The 26,058-nt window shown below is 26.5% G+C and overlaps 5 protein-coding genes across 7 annotated transcripts; 3 read left to right on the forward strand and 2 right to left on the reverse strand.

Moving 5' to 3' along the window:
* The first annotated feature begins 1,306 nt into the window (after window positions 1-1,306).
* LOC129608693 (pupal cuticle protein Edg-78E-like) lies at window positions 1,307-4,978 on the forward strand. Its single transcript, XM_055520361.1, has 2 exons — window positions 1,307-1,339; window positions 4,643-4,978. Exons 1-2 carry the CDS (start codon window positions 1,307-1,309, stop codon window positions 4,976-4,978), a joined length of 369 nt encoding a protein of 122 aa, XP_055376336.1.
* A 2,376-nt stretch (window positions 4,979-7,354) lies between these two features.
* Window positions 7,355-12,792, reverse strand: LOC129608676 (zinc finger protein 236). The gene is made up of 5 exons (XM_055520336.1): window positions 12,580-12,792; window positions 11,372-12,200; window positions 10,084-11,315; window positions 9,151-10,015; window positions 7,355-9,061 (listed from the first exon to the last, which is right to left on the reverse strand). Exons 1-5 carry the CDS (start codon window positions 12,610-12,612, stop codon window positions 8,760-8,762), a joined length of 3,261 nt encoding a protein of 1,086 aa, XP_055376311.1. The 5' UTR covers window positions 12,613-12,792; the 3' UTR covers window positions 7,355-8,759.
* A 1,809-nt stretch (window positions 12,793-14,601) lies between these two features.
* LOC129608617 (transcription factor grauzone-like) lies at window positions 14,602-25,775 on the reverse strand. The gene is made up of 13 exons (XM_055520250.1): window positions 25,596-25,775; window positions 25,312-25,543; window positions 24,861-25,254; window positions 24,582-24,788; window positions 21,308-21,402; window positions 20,492-20,951; window positions 19,762-19,784; window positions 19,571-19,689; window positions 19,300-19,519; window positions 18,816-19,221; window positions 18,553-18,759; window positions 15,682-15,776; window positions 14,602-15,619 (listed from the first exon to the last, which is right to left on the reverse strand). The coding sequence occupies exons 1-13, from the start codon at window positions 25,716-25,718 to the stop codon at window positions 15,165-15,167; spliced, it is 3,036 nt and encodes a 1,011-aa protein (XP_055376225.1). The 5' UTR covers window positions 25,719-25,775; the 3' UTR covers window positions 14,602-15,164.
* Window positions 16,017-18,118, forward strand: LOC129608677 (medium-chain specific acyl-CoA dehydrogenase, mitochondrial-like). Of its 3 annotated transcripts, XM_055520337.1 has the most exons (5): window positions 16,017-16,410; window positions 16,495-16,564; window positions 16,650-17,000; window positions 17,066-17,717; window positions 17,783-18,118. In XM_055520337.1, exons 2-5 carry the CDS (start codon window positions 16,550-16,552, stop codon window positions 18,007-18,009), a joined length of 1,245 nt encoding a protein of 414 aa, XP_055376312.1. In that variant the 5' UTR covers window positions 16,017-16,410; window positions 16,495-16,549; the 3' UTR covers window positions 18,010-18,118. The 3 variants fall into 3 exon arrangements, with proteins under 3 accessions (XP_055376312.1, XP_055376313.1, XP_055376314.1); XM_055520338.1 differs by lacking the exon at window positions 16,017-16,410 and having other exon boundaries at window positions 16,495-16,606; window positions 16,717-17,000; XM_055520339.1 differs by lacking the exon at window positions 16,017-16,410 and having other exon boundaries at window positions 16,717-17,000.
* On the forward strand, window positions 22,243-24,526 carry LOC129608679 (medium-chain specific acyl-CoA dehydrogenase, mitochondrial). Its single transcript, XM_055520340.1, has 5 exons — window positions 22,243-22,609; window positions 22,822-23,157; window positions 23,265-23,733; window positions 23,804-23,986; window positions 24,047-24,526. Exons 1-5 carry the CDS (start codon window positions 22,592-22,594, stop codon window positions 24,271-24,273), a joined length of 1,233 nt encoding a protein of 410 aa, XP_055376315.1. The 5' UTR covers window positions 22,243-22,591; the 3' UTR covers window positions 24,274-24,526.
* Window positions 25,776-26,058: the final 283 nt, after the last annotated feature.

Here is a 26,058-nt window from a genome sequence, read left to right on the forward strand (position 1 = left end):
AATTTTAAAGGCATTATTTAGTTTCAAAAATTTATTGTCATTTATGCAATGCTATCAACTTTTTATAAAAGTCGAGCTAATTCCTTTAGTTTTTAAATTTTCTGCTTTAGAAAAGCACTGCCAGAAGTAGAATTAAGTTTTAAGAATCAACTCAACCATATATTTTAATTGTAAGGTTTAATAACAGAGATTGCAAATAGTTTTGCAATCAACATACCAAGTAAAACTTGAGAAAACATTACTCTCAATACTAATTCTCCAGTTAAAATCGTGTATACCCCTATTGTGAGGTATTCTAACTAAGTTCTTTTAACGTTTACACAAATTAATACTAAATAATAGAATTTCCTGCTAAACCAGATCCTTATTAGTCTTATCACCTTATTAGTCACTTCAATATTAATTAATTTCGATTTAACTAGTTTATAAAATAGAAAATATTCTTTTTTACATATTTTTGGAAAGTATAATAAAAGTTATTGTAATTATATTTTTAAATAATCTAAACTCTATTAATTAATTAATTTAATTTTTTAGCAATCAACACCTTCAACAAACAATTAACAAAATTTATTCTTAACATTCCTACGCAAAAATAAAAATTTATATTAAACCCAAACATAAACTGTTCAAACATTAAAAAAATAAATACGTATGTGTATGTAGTATGTGAGTATAATTTGCACAAAAAATATTATAAAAATTTATTTAAAATTAATAAAAAAAATTTTAATACCCTCTAAATATAAATTTGATTTTTTTTTTTATATTATACCTTATATTTATTTACCATATATTCCGAACCAATATAATAATTTTTTAAACTTAATTAATCAAAATTTTTACGAGAATCCGCTTATGTTACTTTAAATATGCATGATTTATTTTATTAGTTTACCTTGTTGTTTACCTTAAGGTATGATGTAGATAGAAGAATTCAAATTAATGAAAGTATAGGTACATAATATATATGTATGTATGTGCCTATACATATTTGGGAAAAAATTAAAATTTTTATATTCTTGTTATGTCCAGTATATAATATGAAATAAATACCCGGTTTTAATTAAAATTCTTTAATTACTATTTTAACCCTTTGATATCTTAGTTTATTTTCATTGGATATGCAATTAAAAAATTATGATATTTCCTGTCGGTTCACTTTGTTTGCCGTTAATACTACTTTCTTGCTTGACTACTTCCTTTAAGGGAACTTCGAATTTCACTGATGGATTACAAAATGTGGTGTCTCACAAAAATTATTTCTTCCACAATGTTCTACAAAGTTCAACTTACAGTTATCGCCATGGATATAGTTTTGATACCTGAAACATATTACGTACACAAACTAAAATAATCTGATCTTCTCTTGTGCAGATTTTATTAGGTCAAAGTCGAAACTGCAAAAATCGTCCTTTGTTATAACCCGAATACTATGGTTATCCGGTAATGCAATTGTTTTCGTAGTATAAAGGAACTACTATTCAATTCTCGATCATAGAGGTATTATAGAGAATATAGGGATCGCGAGTAAAAATTAAATATTGAGGCGGGCCCTTAGCTCCTACAGTCAAACCAAATTTCTGTTGCTTTAAAATTAATTCATATTTTTTACCTTAATAAAAAGTCGAAAAACTTACTTCATATGACGTACGATCGCAAATGAATTTCTTACTTAAAAAAGTTTATTACAGATATTCAGAAGAAAAGAAATACAAATACTCGAAAATGAATTCATAAGGTTATCAAGGTATAAAATTTTTTAAAATATTCACACATTGCAGGTTGTTTTTTTTTTCTGGTTATTCCTGAGGTCGTAAAAAAAGTTATAGTGCCTACTCATGAAATAGAATAAAACGTAAAATTTAGAACCAGGATGGACATTGTATTTGGAATCACAAAGTTTTAGCGTAACTCCTGCAGCTTTATTTTTTAATTAAACTTGTTAACTGGAGTTAAATAATTTTAATTTATTTTATTTTGTTTGTGAAAAATTTTTAACAATTTTTTTAATTTTTAATTCAGACATATGCTTGCAATTCTAACTTAAATCTTAGAAATCTTTTTTTTTTTTGCATTCTTAAAAATCTAAAGAAACTAACAACCAATTTACTTTTTTCAGCATTAAGTGATTGTTCTACAGCGATGACATTTACTAAAAAATGAATTTTCTTTGATCATTGAAAATTAATAGTTAAATGAAAATTGTTAAAAATTAAAAAATCTTTGCTACAAAAAAAAAACTGCTGAATCATTTTAAGTTTCAGCAAAGAGTTAACGTATTTTAAATAAATTCGAAAATTCAAGATAAACTATTCCTTATATATGAACTATTAACGGGAATAATGAAAAAAATATTTATGCTATATTTACAGTTAATATCAAAATTTATTGAATCATATATAATTATGTTAATAGTATATATGTATGTATGCAGGGGCTCTCAGAGAAAATTCGAGGCAACTGATATTTAGAGGCCCTGAATTTTTTTAAATAAAAGCAATCTTTTAATGTTTAGTTTATTTAATATTATTTTTAATTATTGCACAAAGGCTTTACGTGCTTGCCCATCAGCAAATTTATACCGAATAATCTAAAGAACGTGCTTTTTCATAATTCATGTTTATAATTACTAGTCCATTTGGTCGGTCCAGGATATTGTCCATAAAAGGTTTTAGTAGTAATTCAACTTTTTTCATGGTGAAATATTTTGTATAAATTATTGAGTTGTCAATTTAAGCTCCATTCAGATAGTGAGGCCCAGGACAAATGTCTTCTTGTCCGCTCCCCCCTTCCTTCGATAAATTCTACATGTATGTATGAACATTAATATTACAAATGTGATTTCAATGAAAATTTAGCATTAATTGCAAAATCTTAAAATACAAAATTTACAAAAATATTAAAATTGTATTTCATTTAAAATAATATTTCTTTAATATCTAAATATTTGCATGCACTAATAATTGCATTAAATAAATATAGAATTAAATATTTTCAATAATTCATGCAATTTCCTATACAAAATGCACACAAGAAAATCAATGAATTGTGATGGAAATCACAAATATTATTAAAAATATTTAATCTATTTTAAATTCATGTTAAATTGCATATATATATATATATGTATATTAATAGTATTCATCTCAAAATAATTAATAATAATCCTTTAAATTTTGGGTACATATAGAATAATACAAAAATAATATATATGTATATATAAAAAAAATAAAAAAATAAAACAAGAAAAATTCTATTCAAAATAATTGCTGTATAAAGATCACACCTTTTTGAACAAATATAAAAGAGTTAATAAAATAAACACTTTAAAAAAAAAATTATATTATCCAAAATTAAATTATTATCATACATACATAAATAAATAATAAACTAGAATAATTCATCAAAATTAAAAAAAAAAATAAAACAAAAAAACTTTCTAAAAAAAAAATCTTCACATTTTCCTTAGTAAGGTTCCCGTTTTAGTTAAACCTAAACAATCTAAACATACCGGTTTAACTATTAATCTATATTCTAGATTAATATTACTAATTTTTTTTTTCTCTTCTATCTTTTTCTAACTACAAATATACTACCGTATATCTTTTAGTAAATCTTATAAAAAAAACTTCTTTTATCTATAAAATATTTCATAATGTTATACTGATATATATACTTTTATATTATTATACATTTAATAACACCAAATATATAAATCTACTTTTAAAATCAATTATAAGCAATAATTAGTAATAAATATGTATATATATATATATATATAAAAACTTCACCTTACTTTTAAAATTTATACCATAATTTAATCATATGTAGTGCTTATATTAATAAATTTTAATTTAAAAAAAAAAATTTCTATATAAACTAAAATAAAGTATATTATGGTTAATATTAAAAAAATATATAATAGCCTGATATTACAAATATACAAAAATTTTCAAGATGCGTGGTTTACTTTATTATACGAGTATCATAACATACTCGTATACACGAGTATAATTTTTGCACATATACATACATTCTCTTATTTATTGTATAGAGGTAAAATTCACCTATATCTTCCCTAATAATTACCAGTTTGACCTTAAGAAATCTTGTTGCTTATTTTTATAGATTTACTTTTAAAAAAAATTAAAAAAAAAAAACTGTTTCGATAAAATGCCGGCTATATTATTATTATATTTAGTTATAGTTATATACTTTATGTATTTTAAATATACTTTTGGTTGACCATAAAGAAGAAAACCCCAAAAAAAAAACAAAAAACAAAACAGCATTAAAGTATTTTTGCTTTAAAGGCAATTTTTCAATATAAAAATGACATGTTATCCAATCAATTTAATCATATCTTCTTAAGAAATTGCAGATTCAACATCTTAAAAAAATAACAACAACAACAAAAACCAAAAATTCAAAAATGTACAAAATTGTAAGTTTTTAGCCTAAAACGAAAAAAAAACGAAAAAAAAAAAATAATAAAATAAGTGAAAGTAAATTAAAAGGTAGACCATAATAATTTTGGGTGCTCAAAATTATGTAATAAACTCCAAAATTATTATTATTTTTACTATAATTGTAAAATTTTAATTTTTTAATTTTTTTTTTTTATTTTTTTATTTTAAAGATTGCTCTTACCGTTCTTTTGGGATTAGTTACTGCTGATCATATCAATAAAAATGCTGAAGTAAAAAGTCTTGTTAATAATGTTCCTGGTGATGGTACATACGCATATTCATTTGATTCTACAAATGGTATTAGTATACAAGAAAGTGGTAATGCTGATACTAAATCTGGATCTGCTGGATGGGTTTCACCTGAAGGTGAAAAAGTCCAACTAACTTATACTGCTGATGAAAATGGTTATCATCCACAAGGTTCTCATATTCCAGTTCCACCAGAAATACCAGCTCATATTTTAAGAGCTTTAGAATATATTAGAACTCATCCATCAGCAGTATAAAAAAAAAAAAAACAAACTAAAGGAAGAAGATATGTACATAAATATTATAAATGAATAAAAAAAAAAAAATTGTGGATAAATTTATTGAATTTTGGCTGAATTTTTGTTTTTTATACAATAATTGTTCATTATTAGTAAAAAAATACAAAAAAAAAAAAAAAACAAATATAGGAAATTGTTAAAAAAAAATTTTTGAAAATTACTATTTAATTTCCATAAAATTACTAGAAAAAAAATTATGCAATCATTATCGAAATATTGAAAAATTTTGATAATTGAATAATAAATTTTACCTATCATAAAATAATTATTAAAATAATGGGATTTGCGAATTTAAATTTCCAAACAAATCTGCATGCTTTGTGCACAAATCTGCATCAAAATTTAATTAATCCAATGAAATTTATAATAGCATTATTAAAACTCTTTGGTTCTTACAAATGTTCATTAGCTATTAGTTCAAGTTATTATTTAAAAATAATTTAAAGAGTTACATCGAAGAATTTTAATTTCACTCATACATTTTGAAAAAGGGATACAGATATCTAACGATGGTGATATAAAAATTATAATATTACATAAATAATATTAATAATACATACTAATCTACTTTATTATAATTATTTTTCTTCACTTTCATACTACAATTATCAATATTTCTCTAATCATATGGGTTGCCTCGAATTACTTGACATTGTTTTCTTTCTTTGACTCTTGTCCTATTTGAATTTGTCCGATTTTATTTATGTGTTATGTTCATTATAAAAAATATGAAATGAAAACATGTATACCAATGTACATATATAAAATATCTTAATAAAATCCAATACAATCTCTCAAAGTAGTTATTCAAGAACGCAATCATTAATTAATACTAATGAAATATTGAATAAAATGTATTTTTGTTAGCTTAGCAAAATTATTGTACAAGAATATGAAATATTTTTTTTTTTTGCAAAACTAGTTCAAATTTTTAAAAAATTAGCAACTTTTTTTTTTAATTATGTGCTCGAAAAATTCAACTTTGATTCGTAGTAGAAAAATTTACCTTCTAAAACATGATTTTCCTAAAAAGTTTATAAATTATTTTTGTTACTTAAAATATTAAATTTCAAGAAATTCAGTTTTTTCTTTTTGTTTTATGATTAAAAATGAAATTTCTGCAACTAAACACTCGGAAAAGTTTTTTTTAATCTATTATTTTCTACTACTAAGTTAATAAATACCAGTATAATACATACATTTCAAGGAAATCTTTTGAATATTCCTGTATATATAGGCAAAAATATGAACACGATCCTTAGTTAATATCAAATAACTGGCATCTGAATTATCCAATAATTGTTTTGCTTGGTTTGCCATATTTTCCAAACAGAGGTCATATATAAAATTTGATGAAAATATGTACATAATTTTAATATTTTGTAGTAGTAATCCTTAAATATGTTAAATTAATCATATCGTCCTAAAAATGGTTTATTATCCGCTGTGATAGCATGAAAAAATGCATTTTCGTTGGAAACTCAACACAAATGAATGTTAAGAAATAAATTATAATAACTTATTAATATTTTAAATAAAACAAATTGTTAATATTTATTTTTCTCCATCTCTTTTCTATTTCCGCTTTCATTAAAATTTTAAACTGAAAAACAAACTTAATTTGATATTGTCAAACCAAACATTAGAATAATGCTTGCGTCCTAAATTTACTTAAATCTGTTTTTTTTTTTATATAATATACTTATATATATATATACACATATATATTATAGTTCATGTTTATTAAAAATATTTAATAGACAAGACATATATATATACATGTATATATTAATGTATGTACGATATATTATGTATTTCATGTTACATAACTAAAATATTAATAAATTTTGTTATTTATATTAATTTTTGTATGCATTTTCGTTTTTTTTTTATTTTTGTTTTTTTTTTTATTTTTGTATTAATTATGTATTTTTGTTTACTTTCTTATTTTTTTTTGTTGGGTTTTAAGCTTTTCTTTTTTCTTTTTTGTTTTGAAAAAACTTCCTAAAATATATAAATATTATATATGTATACATATATTTATATAAATTTATCCTAATATAAGATGATATAGAATATAGCATTTTAATTAAGAAATCAAGTGCTACAACAATTTTAAATAGATAACTTACTGTTCTGATGTATACAACTATTTTAAATAAAATTGAAACATTACAAAATGGAAGGTGAGATTGTTTCTTGCTCATGAGCTTAACCGTTTTGGGATTAATTAACTTTTATTTTTAAATTTTGAAAAATTAATTTGAAATTTTCAATTATATTTAAATTAAGTTTTAAAACAAAGATTGATTTTAAAACTATTTTTATAATTTCGTCAAATTAAATAAAACTAAAAATGTGCTTAGTGCGTTCAATTTATCTATAAAAAATATTTTTTATGAAAAAGTACCACATAATTATATTAAAATACATTTCGTATTAAGCATGCATTCTTTTTTACTAATTATAACTCTGGAAAAATAAATAAGGATCAATTTTAAATCATAAAATCATAATAAATATGAAAATATTTTAAGTTTTGTAATAAATATTTAAAGAAGAACTGAAAGTGATCTTATTTTAAGATCTTATGAAAAAATTAAACCGGCCTACATCTCCTAAATCAGAAAATCACCTGTAAACTTTTAATTTTAAATTAATCTTTTTTTTTTCATTCTTTTTTTTATAAATAAATTACAAAAAAATATTTAATTAAAAAAATATTTTATACTTTTATTGAAAATAATTAAGGAAGTTTTATAATTACAAAAAAAAAATCCAATTAAGACGTTAAACATATAAGTAAATATTTATCATTTTATTTATAATTTTAATTAATAAAACTTTTCATACATTATATTAATTTGTTTTTCCATAAAATTTTACTTTTTACGTTTAAAAACTCTTACATTTTTTTAGTTAGACCACAATTATACTATTGATTTATTTAAGTTCCTTTTTAAAAATAACAAAAAAATTTTATTTAATAACACTTTTTAATTAAATTGCAATTCCATATTATTTGGATTCTAATTAGGAGAAGTAATTCGGTTTATTAAATATATAATTTTTTGGAAATTGATAAGATTACCCCAAATACTTCTCTATTTTGCTCAGTAAGAAACATTCAAATAAAATTTAGGTTGGTTTTATTTTGAAATAAAAAAAAAAAAATTAAAACCTGACACAAGCAAATTTTCTTGGGTGTATTTTAATTTTTATTCGCTAAAATCTTTATTTTTTATTAATATTCATTTATTTAGATATTACTTCATTATTAATTCTTGTTACTTCACTCCTCGAATTAAGAAAAATAAAAATATTTTTTTTTTATTTTGTCCTAAAATAAAACTATTATCAAAGGTTTATTTTTCATTAAAATATTTATTTTTTTTTCGATATTTTTGTAAGAATTGAAATAAAATTAATTTGTTTTTTTTTTTAACTTTTTTTACATTTTAACTAAGATATCATATTTCTTATTTTCAACTCTATCGCGTTAATGGTTTTTAATTATTTTTTTTTTTTTATTTAATTTTGCATTTCAATTAAGACAAGTTTTTAAAATAAGATTCTTAAATACTAAGAATGTGAATTATTTTTTTTTATTTTTATTGAATAATAACTTTTTACGTTCAAAACAGTAAAAATATTTTTAATTATATGGTAAAAACAAAAAAAAATCTAATATGAACTAAATAAATCTTATATATAAAGAAAAAAAAGATTTTTGAACGTTTTACTCTTGTTTTTGACCAGGTTGATGCATTAAATCTTCTAAAGCAAAAAATGTTTCTCCGCTTGTACCACTATTAACAGCCGCGCTAGCTTGAGCGGTAGTTAATGATTGGGTTGTAATTGTAGTTTGTCCCGTTGTAATATGACTACTGTCATCTGCTTCTACTTGACCTTCTGCTACACTTTCATGATGATGTTCAATTCCACCTGGATGTGCTGTTACCACTTGTTGACCATCTGCTGTATACGCTACTGAAACTGGAATACGTACACCATCCTCACCAATTGCATGGGTAGCTTCACCTTAAATTAATAGTTTTTCGCCAATATTATTGCCAGTTTTTAATAAATACGATAATATTATGTGTTCAATATTTATATTTTAAAATTACCAATATCTCCATCTCCTTGTTGTTGTATAACAATATGCCCATCTGCATTTAATAAAGAAGCATCTATTAGCTGAGGTCCTTCATCTCCTTGAACTATTATCATTTGATTATTTTCACCCTGAATCATTTGTAAAGTTTCGCCATCCAAACCATCTCCACTATGTAAAACGCCAACACTTTGCAACAATTGTTGAATTTGTTCGGAATCTGTACCCTGAACTAAAATTTGATTTCCCTCTGCATCAGTTGTAATAATATGATTATCCAATTGAATAATTTGACCATTCTCATTTAAAATAAATTTAATTTGGCCGCTTTCGGCATTATGAATGTCTTCTAATTCCATAGCTACTTGATCTGAATTAATCATATGTTGTTCTTGATGCTGCGAACTGTCTTGACTTTCTTGTGGATGTTGAGATTGTTCGGACTGTTGTTGCTCTGTCGGTTGCGTTTGTTGCTGTTCTTGTGGATCTTGTTGTTGTTGGTCAGTTGCTTGTTGGTTTTCTACTGCTTTTTGCTCTTCAGAATTTGTATTATTATTAGATTCAACAGAGCTAGCTGACGGCTCAGCAGTTGATTTTGTCGCAGTATTACTATTGACTGACGTTGACACATCAGTGTCATCGTCCAAACTAGGCATGCTTACAGGACCAGATGAAACCGACATTGATTTTTCTACTTTTTTACTACCATTTTCATTCGTTGCCCCTTTTGCGTTTGTGTTCTCATTTGAAGCGTCTTTCTTCACTCCTCCGGAATTAGATTTATCATTTTCTTCTTCCGGTTGATCTAAAACAGGCATTGATATACCCACAGTAATATTTTCAGATCTTGATTTCTCATCTTCCGTTTTAGTTGTAGCCTACAATTTAAAAGCAGATATAAATTTATCGTCTATTTTGAAAACTAAACTATTTAAAAATTAATTACCGATGCATTTTTTGGAATTGTTACATTAAACGTAATACTACCAGTAGCATTTTCCTGACTTGTTATAACGAAGCCTTCACTGTTTGTTGGAGCTGAGGGTGCTATTGAAGATGTTGTTACTGTACCACTTGCTGTAGTGTTTACAACTTCATTTTCTGATTTATCCGAATGCAATTTTTCAAATATACTTTCTATGTCGGCCTCTAAAATTGCATTATTATTTATTGTGGTAGTCGCTGATTGTATTCCATTTCCACTTGTAGTTAATAAATTGCTACTGGCTTTATTTACATTCACACCAGAAGTTCCCGGATTTGTATATGATGAAACAGAAACTACTGTACCACTGTTAGTGCTGCTGTTACTGGTGCTTATATTATTACTCGTAATTTTTTTGTCTTGTTTATGCGTTTCCATATGTTGATTATAGTATGTTTCTTGAATAAAAGTCAATGAACATATATTACATGAAAAGAAATGAATTCCTCCTTTCGAGTCTAAATTTTCGGATTCTCGTAAAGCTTCGTCTATGGTTTCTTGTAATAGCTTTTGTGTAGTGATTGACTGTTGCTGTTGTTGCTGCTGCTGCTGTTGTTGTTGCGGTTTTACTTGTTGCTGTACTGGTTGCATTTTTTGTATTTGTGGTTTTTGTTGCAAACTTGGAGTTGCGTTTATATTACTTATTGCAAGCCCCTCTTTATGTTCATGAGTTTCAAAATGTTTTAATAACGATTCTTTTTGTGAAAAAGAAGCAGAACATGAACCACATTTAAAATAATTAGCCTGATGAGATTTTGCATGTATATTCGCTTGCTCTCTTGTCTCAAATCTTGTTGAACACAATCGACATTTGAATGGTTTTAACTTAGCGTGTCTTTTCACATGTTCTTCGTATGCGGTTTTATCAGCTGAAGTAAATGCGCACATATTACAAGTAAACAGTTGTGTCACTACAGGCTCATTAACTGGTTTCATATCAGGGTGATTAATTTCTAAATGCTTCTTAAGTGTAATCTCATTTAAGAAGTTTATGTTACATATGTTGCAAGTATACTCTGTAGGATGCTTCTCGGCTATATGTTGTCTTAAGGCTGGTAGTGTGGAAAATGACCTTTTACATGTTTTACAGGTATACCCATTTTGTTGTTTGCATGTTTCATAATGAGGTTGGAATTGTTTTAAATCTATTGTTTTAAATTCGCAGGACATGCATTTATATATCTTAATAGGACCTAAAACCAAAATGTTTATTGAGGCTTGTTGTTATTTATATGCATATAATAATTACCTTTCTTTTGCTGCTCCTGTGCAAGTTGTTGCTGTCTTAATTGAGGCGATATTATTTTCATTTGTTGAACTGGTCCTTGCTGTGGAGGATGCTGTGGTTTTGCTGTTTCAGGACTATTTCCCTCAAATAAATTGGATAATTGGTTCTCAATTGGATCTCTAGTATTAATTGTAATTTTTCTTGCTTGACTACTATTATTAGTATCATCCTCAACCAATTTTCTTGCAGTTATAGCATTACCACTATTTAATTTTTGCAGTTTAACTGGTGGTGAACTAACATTTGTATTCCCATCATCCGAAAGGCTATATTTTCTATACAACATATTTAGTATATTTTGTTTTACCCTTTCTATATCATTTTCTAATCGATCTAAATGATTAATCATAGTTGTGCATCTTTTGCATAAAACATCGTCAACACTAATGATAACCATAAAAGCATCACCGACTATTTGACCAATCTTATTTGGGAATTTGGTACTTGAACTGGATGTAATGGCATCATTGAGAATGGTACCATTGTTTCCAGCAGGTTCATCGCAGACGTAACACCGCGAACTTATAACATGCTGTTGTTGGTTTTGAGATTGTTGTTGAGGTTGCACGACGAATTGCTGTGGTTGGCTATTATGTATTGGTGTTTGAACAACTTGAATGACTCCAGCCGAGCTTGTTTGGAATTTTGGTTGAGGCTTTGTTATCCTAGATTGATTTGGACCCGTCACAGTGACAGCGCCACTTGACAATAAATTATGAATTTTTTTTACAGCATGCATTTGACTTTCTTGTTGTGCTGTTTGATTATTTTGTACATTAGGGTTGTAAACCTTAAATAAAATTTATTTATTTATTTCACTTCACTTCATAAATAATTAATTATAATTCTATCAATAAAAATCATTTCAAGTATGTATAAATATTTTTCATAATAATTGTATAGTTAAACACGGCGTCCTCATTTTAATTTTGACGCTGCTGTCGTTTCTTTTTTGATACATCATAACCCTGAAATTTTAATATATTTCTCTTTTTTCACCACATGCTATTTAACAAACAGTGAAAGAGACAGTTATATGAATTGCCTGCCTGATGGCTGCACTGTCCAAAACTGAAAAATCACATTCCCTCCGCTTAGTTCAGCGCCAAAATATTTTTTATTTCATACAAATTTTTTACATTTTTATAATTAAATTTTATTCACTTTACCTTCCTAATATTAGTTTGAAATACTTTTTTCATAGTTGCGTTAATTTAATGCGCCTAAAGCGCCCTTTATTAGCAAATAATTATTAAAATTTTTAATGAAAAAATCGCAACACTGAATAATACGTATCTCAATCCCATCCAAGTACTCCTCTCAAACTGAATACGAATTTTTAATGGCGACTGCAGTGGTAACAATTTCAACAGTATGTCAATATCTCTTTTCTTATTTTTATTATTTTATTTAAAAAATTTAATTATTAATATTTTTCTTAATTATAACAAATTAAAAAATAATTTATTAAATGTGGACAATATGATTATTTTGATAAAATTGATATTTTATATCTTTATTGGTAATATTTCCGGCAATACGTCATCAATTTTAAGAGAATCTTTTGCCTATGATGGTGAAAAATGAGAGTAAACACTTTATATACAAAGTATATAAGGTCGGGTTCAAAGATAAAAGTACGACGTCTGAAATTTAAAATTACCTGTAAAAATTCATTATATACACATAGTTCGTTTCAAAGGGTGCGTCATTTTATCAGGTAATATGTAATTTTGGCAAAGTAAAAATTACCGTACCAACAGTTAGCTGCAAATAGCAAGTGCAATCAATAATTATTAAATTAATTTTGTAATAGTAAGTTATGTTAAACATAGGCTTCACAGCAGCCAATTTTTTATTTTTGTAAATTGATTTAAATAAGATTCTGGCTATAAAAATTTAAGATTCTGGATTATAAAAAATATTTGGTCTGTTGAATCGTTGGAACTAAGTGCATTTCAAAAGCTAAAAATAGAACTAATTGTTACGTATATACATATGTATGTATGTGAATTAAAGTTTTTAAAAATCGATCTCAGACCGATAGAAGTATGTACATATGTATGTACGTATATGGATAGCAACTACATCTTATATGTATATGTATATAAGTACATGAATTAGAAAGAAAATAGACAAAATCCTGAAGGAGAGTAATATAAGATGAATGGTTAATTAAGCACATAAAAAGGCATTATTTATTCAAAAAAAAAAAATTTGTATTTACATATTTATTTTCCAACCACCAATATTTTTATATGTCAAAACTATTGCGATATGTGTTGATTTCCACAAAAAAAAAAAATTGGATTTTAATATTTAAGCGCGATAGATGCCGCAGGCTCAAAACATGCCTACATATATATTTACATTAGAACACATTAAAATACTGTGTTCCATAATTATATGATTGCATAACAATTGCAAGAAAAATATCGAAATCTAAATTTTTTTTTTTTGCATTCCCGTACTTAAAGTAGAAAAATACGTCCGCTAGTGCAAAAAAATTAAAATTTCTGATAGTCTGTTGTAATTAATCATTCTGTAAAAATTACTTTTTGGTTTATACGAAGATTCAATATTTACAAAACAGTAGCATACAAACACAATCAAAGCTTAATAACAAAATAATATACGCTTTTCAACTAACTAAAAAAATTTTTACCACAGTTGAGTCCATAATATGATAATTGCTATTTCTTCTCTTAAAAATTTTTACATATGTATATTTTGTCGAATCTGTTTCCATTTTCTTGTGTTCTCTTACTTTTATTTTCTACCTACGCTCTTAAATTTCTCATTTCTTTTTCAATTACAACACAGAGAGCAATTTTTATTACGTATTATTATTTATCAGTGCTGCAAACTCTATTTTTTTTTTTTGAAGATTTATAAAATTTTTATAAATTTTAATTTATATAATGCATATGTTTGTACATAATAGTTAATTTCAAATTAGAATGTATATTATATATGTATGTATATAATATGTATATGTAAAAAAATCATAAATAAAGAAAAAGGATCTTGATTTTCATTATTTTGTTCCTTTTTGCAGTTTGTTTGTTGTTTTGTCATGCTGAAATTGAACTCCATGTTTTATTTACATAGTTTCAGCATGACGCGAAAAAGAAAAAAAAAAGTATGTAAAAGAGCGTACAGCATCGCACAACGAAGCATCGCTAATTATAAAAGCAGAACCACAGCGGTGAGCTGCAACCGTCAACGATTTCCGTTTTCAACCTGGAATTTCTAGTAATTCTAGTTTTGGTATTTAAAAAATAATGTTTCGCATATGTTGTCAACAAATTCGTTCTTATTCTGTTAAAAATGTCTAAAAATTTTTTTTTTGAAAAAGAAAAAGAACACTCAGAAAATGCTAAAAATTTGGGTAATTCGGATTTACAAACGAAATATATTTGCGCACACATGTCCTCAGTGCATGTAAGACGAACTTTTTTGATAATTTAATACGTTTCGAAACTTACATAATGAGCGTACATAATTATTGCATAACATGATATACATTACACCCTCGTTATCTAGGACAAGGACACATTACTAGGTGTGATATATTATCTATACAAGAAATTAAAATAGTTTCCAGTTGTAATATTGTCGTTATACAAAATTTCATTTTATTATAGGTACATATATACAGACACACATCATACATAATAAATATGTTTAAATACACAATCACTCAAAATTTATAGTATTTGTTTTCATAAGTAATATACGTAAATCTAAATTACTATGTATTTAATATGGTTTTATTTTCTGTATTTAATCTTTTTCTTCGATTCCGCTTTTCTTCCTCAAACTCCTCAAAATGTTCCTTTCTTTTATGATCAGCTAAGTTTGAATTGAACTTAAATAGGCGATCACAAAAAGGACATTTAAAATTATTTTCACCTGTATGAACGGGCATATGTTGCGTTAATAATTCTTTCGATTTAAACGATTTTTTGCAAACAGTACATGGATGAGATTTTGTTAAGCGATGAACCGTATATACATGTTTATAAAGTGCTCTGCGGTTTGGGGATTTTTTACCACATGTTGGACATATATGATCCATATTAGCTTCTTCATGATTTTTGATATGAGTCTTTATATACTTTTTGTCAAAAAATAAATTACATATATGACATTCCACTTTTTTGTTACCAACATCTGAATGTTTTCGCATGTGTTCATGGAAATGATCTTAAAAACATTTTAAAAAATTAAAATTAACAAAATCTTAACAAATAATTAATACAACGAACCAGAATTTAAAATTTTTCCACATGAGTCACAAACTTTGATTTTTATTTTGTGAACACGGTGTATATGACTATTTAATTTCTCACGATTTGGATATCTGAAAATTTAAAAAAAATTTATAAGCCATAATTTTCAAGTTAAACTAAGGGTAAAAATATGCCTGTATGTGGTTCTTAAGAATTTTGTAAGAATAAATATAAAGCTGAAAACTTAAGTTTATAAAAAATAGGATATTCAAATTAAATATGAGGCATTAATAACGTTAATACATAAAAGTAAATAAAAGTAAATTTTTTAAATACGTTTTTTTACAATTTTATATCGAAAATTTCCTTTGGTCGTTCGCTAATTGGGCAACGTCATCATTTGCTCTCGTTTTTTCTCAAAAAGTATTATACCCAGACGCTTTACATACTTTTTAAAAATTTTCTTATACCAGACAGACCTTATAATTTGTTCTACTCTTTTCAACTAATTAGTGAATACAATATCATTATGCTACAGCCGGAGACACAAAAAAACGCACTGAATATCTAGCAAACTGATGGATTGTGAATTGAGCAAACGTACTGACAAAATAAAAACAAAAATTGTTTCAGATACAATGTTGCCTAAATTAAACACAATTTTTTTTTATTTTATGATAATAAGTTGTACACATATGTATAAATACATCTTGAACAATTTTGTTAATAATCAGTTTACAATCTACATTGCACCTACATACATATGTAAGTATTTTCGAGTAATATCCGATTTACGTTTTAAAAACAAATGAATTAGTACTAAATGACTTAGTTTATTCATCCATTTAGGATATTGAACTTTGATTTTTTGAATTAATTAACGAAAATTAACATAGCACTAGAAATGTACTCAAAAAATGTAAGGTTTACAAAAATTATTAAGCAAAAAATAATTTAAAAGGTAAATTCTTGATTTATCTTCATTCATATAAATTTTTGCACAGATAACAAATTTTCTTCAACATGGCTTAAAATTCGTTTTAAATAAAAGATTAAATTCAACTTTAACAGGAGGACCAAGTTTTAGATTAACTGCAGAACAGACTGAAATAGTAGAATTAGCAAAGAAATTTAGTAGGGATGATATTGCACCTGTTGCATCTCATCATGATAAAACTGGAGAGTTCCCTTGGCCATTAGTTAAAAAGGCATGGAAATTGGGTTTAATGAATGGACATATTCCAAATAAGTATGGCGGCATGGGACTTGATGTACTCACTAATTGTTTAATTGATGAACAATTGGGATATGGCTGTGCTGGAATTATGGCGCCAATTGTGGTTACGTCAATTGGAGTAAGTTTTTTTCTTGGTAAAAAATCTACAAAATATGTTGAGCTTCTTATATTTACAAATTTCAGCAATTGCCAGTTATCATTGCAGGAAACGAAGAACAAAAAAAGGAATATCTGGGGCGATTAACAGAAGAACCGTTACTAACTGGATATTGTGCAACAGAGCCTAGTGCTGGGTCTGATGTTAATGGCATTATGACTAAAGCTGTAAAGAAAGGTGATGAATATATATTAAACGGACAAAAAATGTGGATAACAAATGGTGGTGTAGCTAACTGGTACTTTGTATTAGCTAGAACTGATCCAAATCCAAAAGCGCCTGCAAATAAAGCTTTTACTGGATTCATAGTTGACGCTAATACTCCGGGAGTTACGCCTGGTCGGAAAGAAATAAATATGGGACAGAGAGCTTCTGATACAAGAGGAATAACTTTTGAAGAGGTAAGGATATCAAAAGCGAATGTTCTTTCCAGAGAAGGCGACGGATTTAAAATAGCAATGCAAACATTTGACAAAACTAGACCAATGGTATCGGCAGGTGCTGTAGGTTTGTCTCAAAGATGTTTAGATGAATCATTAAATTATTCTTTACAAAGAAAAACATTTGGTGTTCCTATTGCAACCCATCAAGCTATAGCATTTATGTTGGCTGATATGGCCGTTGCAATAGAACTTGGAAGACTTTCTTATCAAAAAGCTGCTTGGGAAATAGATAACGGTTATATAAATTTTATATTCAAAACCCTGATAAAGCGATAAAAACATTTTTTTAATAATTTGTAGGTATAAAAAATAGTTATTCTGCAGCAATTTCAAAACTTTTCACCGCTGATAACGCAATGCGAATTGCTATAGATGCTGTTCAAATTTTTGGTGGCTGTGGATTTAATTCTGAATATCCAGTAGAAAAATTAATGAGAGATGCAAAAATTTTGCAAATATACGAAGGAACTTCTCAAATACAACGTATAATTATATCTAGAATTTTATTAGAAAAATCAAAGGCCTAATAGTCATATTAGATCCTGGATTTACTACTTTCGTTGCATTTATTTATGGTTTTTTACATAAAAATTTTTTATCAAATTTCTGTATTTTAATTATAATGTTATAGTTCCTTTTTTGCTACTTAAACAAATTGTAAAGAAAGTAAAATAAAACTTTGCTTTAAATTTTAATACATTGGATATCCAAAATTTTAATTGATAAAATATCAATCAAGCAAATACTTTCAGTTTATAGGGTTTTCTTAGCGATTCTGTACCTTCCACGATAAGTGTGAAAAATGAAATTTGCTATCTTTTTCTTATGATGAAATTATTTTTAAATTTTAATAATTTAAAGTGATTTCAATGCGCTTAGTACGTACACAAACTAGTTGTAATATTATAATTTTGAATAGTCTCTATATTTTTCATTTGGAAATCTTGAAATTGAAAATATCAAATTTTGATTTAATTTTTTTGAGTCACTTAGCATATCACTAACATTTCAAATAAATATTTGAAATAAAAATATAAATTAATTAAGTTGTTTAAGAACTTGTTACTTACATTTTATCACAGTCAACATAATTGCATTTAAATTTCCACTCTTCTTTAGGTCTGTGTGTTTTTTGGTGAGCAGTTAATTTTTTATTTGAAAAAAATTCCTTGGTACATATATCGCATGTATATTTAACTTTTGCGAGGTCATGATATATATCAACATGATCTTTGTAAGCTCTTTTATTCTTAAAAGTTTTCGAACATATAGAACACCTAAAAGAAATAAACGTAACAACATTCTCACGCTTTTTTTTTTTTGAGAAAAATACTTAAAATGTTCAGGATTTATATGTACATCAATATGATCTACCAAAAGACTTTTTTTATAAAATTTTTTGCTGCAGCAAACCGCATAACCATTTGTGTTATGATCATTTTTAAAATGTGTTTTCAATTTGCCAAATGTAGGCAAGGCTGAAGAGCACAAAACACAATTTAAAGTCATAAAGCTAGAAATTTTCTGATCATATCCTTCATATTCTTCAGCTTTGTTTATTGAAATATGCTTTATTTTCTTATTTTGTCGACTAACATTCTTTCTCACCTTTACTTTTTTATTTTCCTCATGTTTAAGACAAAAGCTTTCATCTTTGGGCGCTGATAGTTCATTTTTTTCGTTACCCAATATATCGCCTGTTGAATCATTTAATATTTCTGACTTTAGTGATAAAGAACCTAAAAAATAGTTAGAAAAAAAAACATATAAATACATATATACATATCTCAATCGAAAAATGAGCTTGCAAAAGGTACCATCATCATTTGAAACATTACATGAAATCTCCGAAGAATTAAATAAAAGTAAATTAGCTCCAGTATTAGATTTTTCATCATTTATAATTCCAATTGAGTCAGATATTTCACTTTTTACCGCAATATTTTCATGTACTTCTTTAACTTTCAAATAAAATTTATGAAAATCTTCAGTTGCCTTCCAACAGTTTAAACATATTAGAGGATTATCTGGTGTTGGCTTAAATATTGTTTTTAAAATAAATTAAAAAGAAATTAAGAAATTAATTACCGTAAACCAAAAATATTTATTAATAACTTCAAGAGGACTGAACTTAAATTCATCAGAAAATACATTTAAAGTTTTATCCGGCTTTTCCAAACACATAAAACAACAACTCATTTTTAACACTGTCAACATAATTTTTACAAATTTAACCTTTAGGCGCGTTCACACACAAGTAGGATAAAATTTAAAATTACATCTATGATAAAATCTGATGGAGCTCAAATTTACATTGAAATTTATCTCAATGTTTTTAATCAAATTTAACATCCAATAATGTAGCTTTCGAAAGAGGATAATTTTAATAATTTTCGTGTGCTTGATAATTTTTTACAAAGTAAGCATATTTAAATAGGGACAAAAGTTTCCTAGTACAGCTGAATCAAATATCTGACAACAATCCATTTGTTTTCTTTAACGAAATTTGATTTGAAAACAACTTTAAACGAATAACTGATTTCGAAAATATGTATCAATTTCTGAACATGCGGCTGTCGCGAATTTTGATAAGGCCTTAACTTTTTATGCAAATGTAGCAGTGAAAATGTGAATGAGTTTTGGAAAAATGACGTTTTGATTGCTTTTATTTTATCGAAATAAATTTTTTTTTTTTTATTTTTCTATAAAAATAATTGAATCTGTGTTGAAGACACCTAAAAATTTGTATAGAAAAATAAAATTTTAAGATTTTTTAATCACAAGTCAAAAAAATTTTTTGTTTGGTGTTAACTGTTAATGATAGTTGATAAAGCCAAATTACTATGCTAAATACTAAAGCTACTGAAAAACAAGTTGAGAATAACAATGCTATTCCATGCATTAGAGAAGGAAAACCAAAACTTTAAATGTTTACTAAAATCTCTATTTTATTTTATTTTCTCTTTATCATAAATTATTTAAAGTATTTTACAATTAATTCAAAATTGCTATGTGCTATCTACAGTACGAGTATTACTTTCTTTTACTAATCTCTTTCTTCGATTACGTTTCTCCTCTTCGAACTCTTCATAATGTTCCTTTTTTTTATGATCACATAAATTTGATTTAAATTTGAATAAGCGACTACAAAAAGAACACTTAAAATTATTTTCACCCGTATGAACAGGCAAATGCTGTGTTAATAGATCTTTTGATTTAAACGATTTTTTACAAACAGTACATGGATGAGATTTTTTTAATCGATGAACTTCATATATGTGCTTATAAAGAGCCTTACGGTTTGGAGAATTTTTACCACATGTTGGGCAAACATGATCCATATTAGCTTCCTCATGATTTTTGAGGTGAGTTTTTATATATTTTTTGCCCAAAAGTGAATTGCAGATATGGCATTCTACTTTTTCGTTAGCAACAATTGAATGTTTACGCATGTGTTTGTGGAAATTATCTTTAAAAAAAATTTTAAAATTAAAATAATATTATCAATGCTTACATATAAATTGAAATTTTCAATAGCAAAATAAAATATTTTGTGAATGATTACAAGTTCATAATTTTATTTAACAGCTTTGCTTTTGAACTTTCCTTTATGTTTTAATTTTCTGTCATTTTATAACTGGAATTCCTCATTTTGTTAAACATACGATTGTGGGTAATAATACACACTATTATTACTCACATTTAATTTTTTGTATTGTTATTGTCCACGCTTTTAATTTGTTATTCCTTTTCTTATCAAAGCTTAAATATTCAGAATTGTAATCGAACACAAGTCATTTGCTGAATGAACTTGATAAAACTAACCAGAATGTAATATCTTGCCACATAAATCGCACACCTTTGTTGTTACTTTGTGAACATGCTGAATATGACTATTCAAACTCGGACGACTCGCATATCTGGAAAATTAAAAAATTATTAGTTGCCCACAGTGTTAGAAAATTCTAATTCTGGAACAAAAGAACAAAATTGAAGAGTGTAGCTACGTAAGTATGCATAAGTACAAACATATGAATATAAATTGAAACTTAGGTATCTTTTAGTTTTAGTAAAAAAACATACATATTTTGTACCCCCAGCACCAGTATGTTTCGTATTAAGTCTTTTTGTAAAATAAAGGCTTTTCTTTCACAAACTCGTTTACTTCGTGTCCAAAAAATGATTGAATTTAGTAAAAAAACGCAAGAATAAAGAGAAGTTTTAATCTCTTCATCTTGCAACATAATTCAAATATCCTTTATTTCTGTTTTTAAATTTGTCAAAATCAAATATCGAAAAATCAAATATCGTGTTCAGTATTATGCAAATAACGTCACAAATACATGAAAACAGGAAATGTCAAAAGAAACGGCCAGCGATGAAATAAGATTTTATCTCCAAAAAACGACCAGCGATCAGTCAAATTCATGTCCATAATTTCGCTTCATTGTGGCAATTTCCATTTATATACAATGTGTACACTATATAAATTTCTGCTGTCTACTTAAAATAAAATTTCTTGTGATGTTCTTTCAAAGTATATCTATTAATAGATCTACTTTGAAGTTCTTTAAAAACAGAGGGATTTATACGAAAGAGAAAAGAGCATACCAAACATTAACTGAAAAATTTAATTGTGTAGACGACTCTTTACATTAATTTCCAATCATTGCTTAAGCAACATGTTGCTAATTTACTATCATCATAATTTTCCATTACTCTTTACGTATTAAAATTTTCTTGTCAACAAATAAAATATAAAAATAAACGCTGTACCTAAAGTTTATAATTTAGACTTAATATAAAATTTATAAAGCCTAACATTTAATTAATTTTAGTTAAGCTTCACAAAAACATATTTTTCATTAACTTTGCCTTTTATAATATAGGGTTCAAATTTGTTGCCTTTGCAATTATATTCTTTGAATATATTCCGTAAGGAATACTGATAAAGATATACTAACATATACACAAACGTTCGGATTTTCATCCAAACTGTTTTCACAGAGCAATAAATTTTTATACTTATAGATGGTGTATGCAAATTAAAATTAACATAAAAATTTTTATACATTTGATAGGGCTATAAGATAAAACACGTCAATCTAAATGGCATTAATGCAACAGGTAAGTTTTTAAACCTAATAAATAAAAAATTTATGAGGCCAACTATATTTTTGGACTTTGGTCGACCTACATACATAATAAAATATACATATGTACATATTATGTATATTTTAAAAATCTTATTAAAAGTTTTTTCACCTCGTACGTTTATTAAATTGCATTATATTCATTATTTAAAGTAATCATATACTTATATGTACGTTTTATTTAAGTTAATTCGTAATTTAGCACGACCCATCGTGCGTCGCAAATACTCCACAGCTGTTGGTTTCAATTTCGAACTTTCAGACGAGCAAAAGGAAATGCAAGCGTTAGCCAAAAAATTTGCTGCAGAAGAAATTATCCCAGTTGCGAGCCACTATGATAAAACTGGAGAGTATCCTTGGCCTGTGGTAAAAAAGGCTTGGGAATTAGGTTTAATGAATGGACATATCCCTCAAGATATTGGTGGATTAGGTTTGGATGTTTTAACAACCTGCGTAATGGCTGAAGAAATTGCTTATGGATGTACTGGCATAATGACCGCAATGGAAGCGAGTGGTCTTGGTGTAAGTTACCAAAAATATGGGTTATTAAAAAACCGGTACAACGAAAATAAGTTTAACAATTTTTTGTTTTCTTTTTTCCTTTAAATAAAAAAAAAATTTAAAAACAGCAAACACCCGTTCTATTATCTGGAAATAAAGAACAAAAAAAAAAATATCTTGGCCGGCTTCTTGAGGAACCCCTAGTAGCAGCATATTGCGTAACCGAACCAGGTGCCGGCTCTGACGTTAACGGGGTTAAAACCCGAGCAGTAAAAAAAGGCGACGAATATATTTTAAACGGACAAAAAATGTGGATTACAAACGGCGGTGTTGCCAATTGGTATTTTGTGCTAGCAAGAACTGATTCGGATCCAAAGGCTCCAGCTAACAAGGCCTTCACAGGATTTATAGTTGAGAGAGAGACCCCTGGTCTTACTCCTGGTCGTAAAGAACAAAACATGGGACAAAGAGCTTCAGATACACGAGGTATCACATTTGAGGATGTTCGCGTACCAAAAGAAAATGTTCTGATTGGTGAAGGAGCTGGTTTCAAGATTGCTATGGGTACTTTTGATAAAACTCGTCCCCCAGTAGCAGGTAAAATTTCTAAATTTTTTAATTTCTTTTCTGTTTTATTAATATTATTCTAATTACGTACACTTTAAAGCTGGAGCTGTAGGCTTAGCTCAAAGATGTTTAGATGAAGCTTTAAAATATTCCCTAGAACGTAAAACTTTTGGTGTACCAATAGCAATGCATCAAGCTGTTTCCTTTATGCTAGCGGACATGGCAATGGGTGTAGAAACATCACGTTTGGCTTATAGGAAAGCTGCTTATGAAGTTGATCAAGGTATATTATATTGTTACGAAATAAGTAATATGTATTCATTAATAACAAAATGTGTTCAAGGTCGCAGAAACAGTTATTATGCTTCTATTGCTAAGTGCCATGCTGCTGATGTTGCAAATAAAATTGCGTCTGATGCTGTTCAAATATTTGGTGGAAATGGATTCAATAGCGAATACCCCGTAGAAAAGTTAATGAGAGATGCAAAGATATATCAAATATACGAAGGTACTTCTCAAATTCAAAGAATAATTATATCAAGGCAGCTATTTGATAGACTTGGAAAGTAAGTTTAAGCAAGTGTAACTTCAAAACCAAATTGTAAACGAAAAAATTTTTACAAGTTTTACGCCAAAATTTTGTTCGCGTCTTTTTTCGATTATTGTAAGTTTATTAACTATAACAAAACTTGTCGATATTGCATGTTAAAATTTTTTTATATTATAATACTATTATTAAATTAAAAATACTTAATATAAAAGAATTGTAAAAATGATGCAATTGAAAAAATTAAATGGAGATTAAAGATAATTTTTAAAAAATATATATTTAAAATTAATTAATGTATGTAAAGGTTATTTAAATAATCATAACTTACATTTTATCACAGCCAATGTAATTACATTTGAATTTCCACTCTTCTTTAGGCCTGTGAGTTTTTTTGTGAGCAGCTAATGTTTTGTTTGACAAAAATTCCTTACAGCATAAATCACATGTATGTTTAACTTTTGATAAGTCGTGATATGTATCAACGTGATCTTTGTGAGTTTTTCTATTCGTAAATGTTCTTGAACATTTAGGACATCTAAAAAAAAATATTGGTCGTAACTTTATTCACTCACACTTTTATCAAAAACTAATAAGTAGATACACATACTTAAAATGCTCAGGATTAATATGTGTATCAATATGATCAACTAAAAGGCTTCTCTTGTAAAATCTTCTATTACAGCAAACGGCGTAACCATTTGTATTATGGCCATTTTTCCAATGCGTTTTTAATTTACCAAATGTGGGAAAAGTAGAAGAGCATATCACGCAACTAAGAGTCACAAAACTAGCAACTTTTTTATCATATTCTTCAGTTTCTTCAGCGGTATTTACTTTAATTTTCTTGGTTTTCTTAATTAGCTGGATGGACTTCTTTCTGCCATCCGGTATTTTGTTTGTAGAAAGCTTCTTTTCATTGTACACTTCTATTTCCTCTTTTACTTTACCCAAAGTATCATCTGCTATTTGATCTAATATTTCTGATTTTGCAATTATGGAGCCTATAATAAATTTATTAAGATGTCATTTGAAAAGCTAAATTACATACATGTACCTACCATTATCAATATTTGCAACATTATATGAAATATCTGTAGAATTAAATGAAGGCAAATCGTCTTCCGCTTGATGTTTTTCGTCATTTAAAACTCCATCTCCTCCTAATTCTGAATCATAAATCTCACATTTCACCATATTTTCATGTACCTCTTTAACTCTCAAATAAAATTTATGAAAATTTTCAGTCGTCTCCCAACAATTCAAGCATATTTCTGGATTATCTACTGTTGGCTTAAATGTTAATATTGAGAAAAAATTTAAACAAAGTTGGAAAATAAGTTACCGTAAACCAAAAATGTTTTTTAATAATATCAATAGGACGGAATACAAATCCCTCGGAAAATACATTTAGAGTTTTATCTGAGCTATTCAAACACATAAAACAACTACTATTCATTTTTAACATTTTGAGTTTTTATTTACATATTAATATTATGAATTTCAATCTATTTCAATTTTCAACATTAGTACCTTTAAACGTCAAGAGCTGCGATTTTATGAATTATCAAGAGGGCTGCCACTATGAAAAAATTTCTCAGTCAAATATAAAGAAAATGCCAAAATTTAAGCAAAAAGTACCAAAATTGATACAATGCCTAGCTTCGCAAAAAAACACTTTAGTTCCTATTTTTATTTTCAAAATAAAAAAAAAAATAACTAGTTTCAGAAATTCTAAATAAAAATCTTATGTACGTACATACTTATGTACATACATGTATTGAACATAAACTGAATTTTTCAAAAAT

Source organism: Condylostylus longicornis, unplaced genomic scaffold, assembly GCF_029603195.1.
Source record: "Condylostylus longicornis isolate FDR11 unplaced genomic scaffold, ASM2960319v2 ptg000033l, whole genome shotgun sequence".
In the NCBI taxonomy this organism is placed as follows: domain Eukaryota; kingdom Metazoa; phylum Arthropoda; class Insecta; order Diptera; family Dolichopodidae; genus Condylostylus; species Condylostylus longicornis.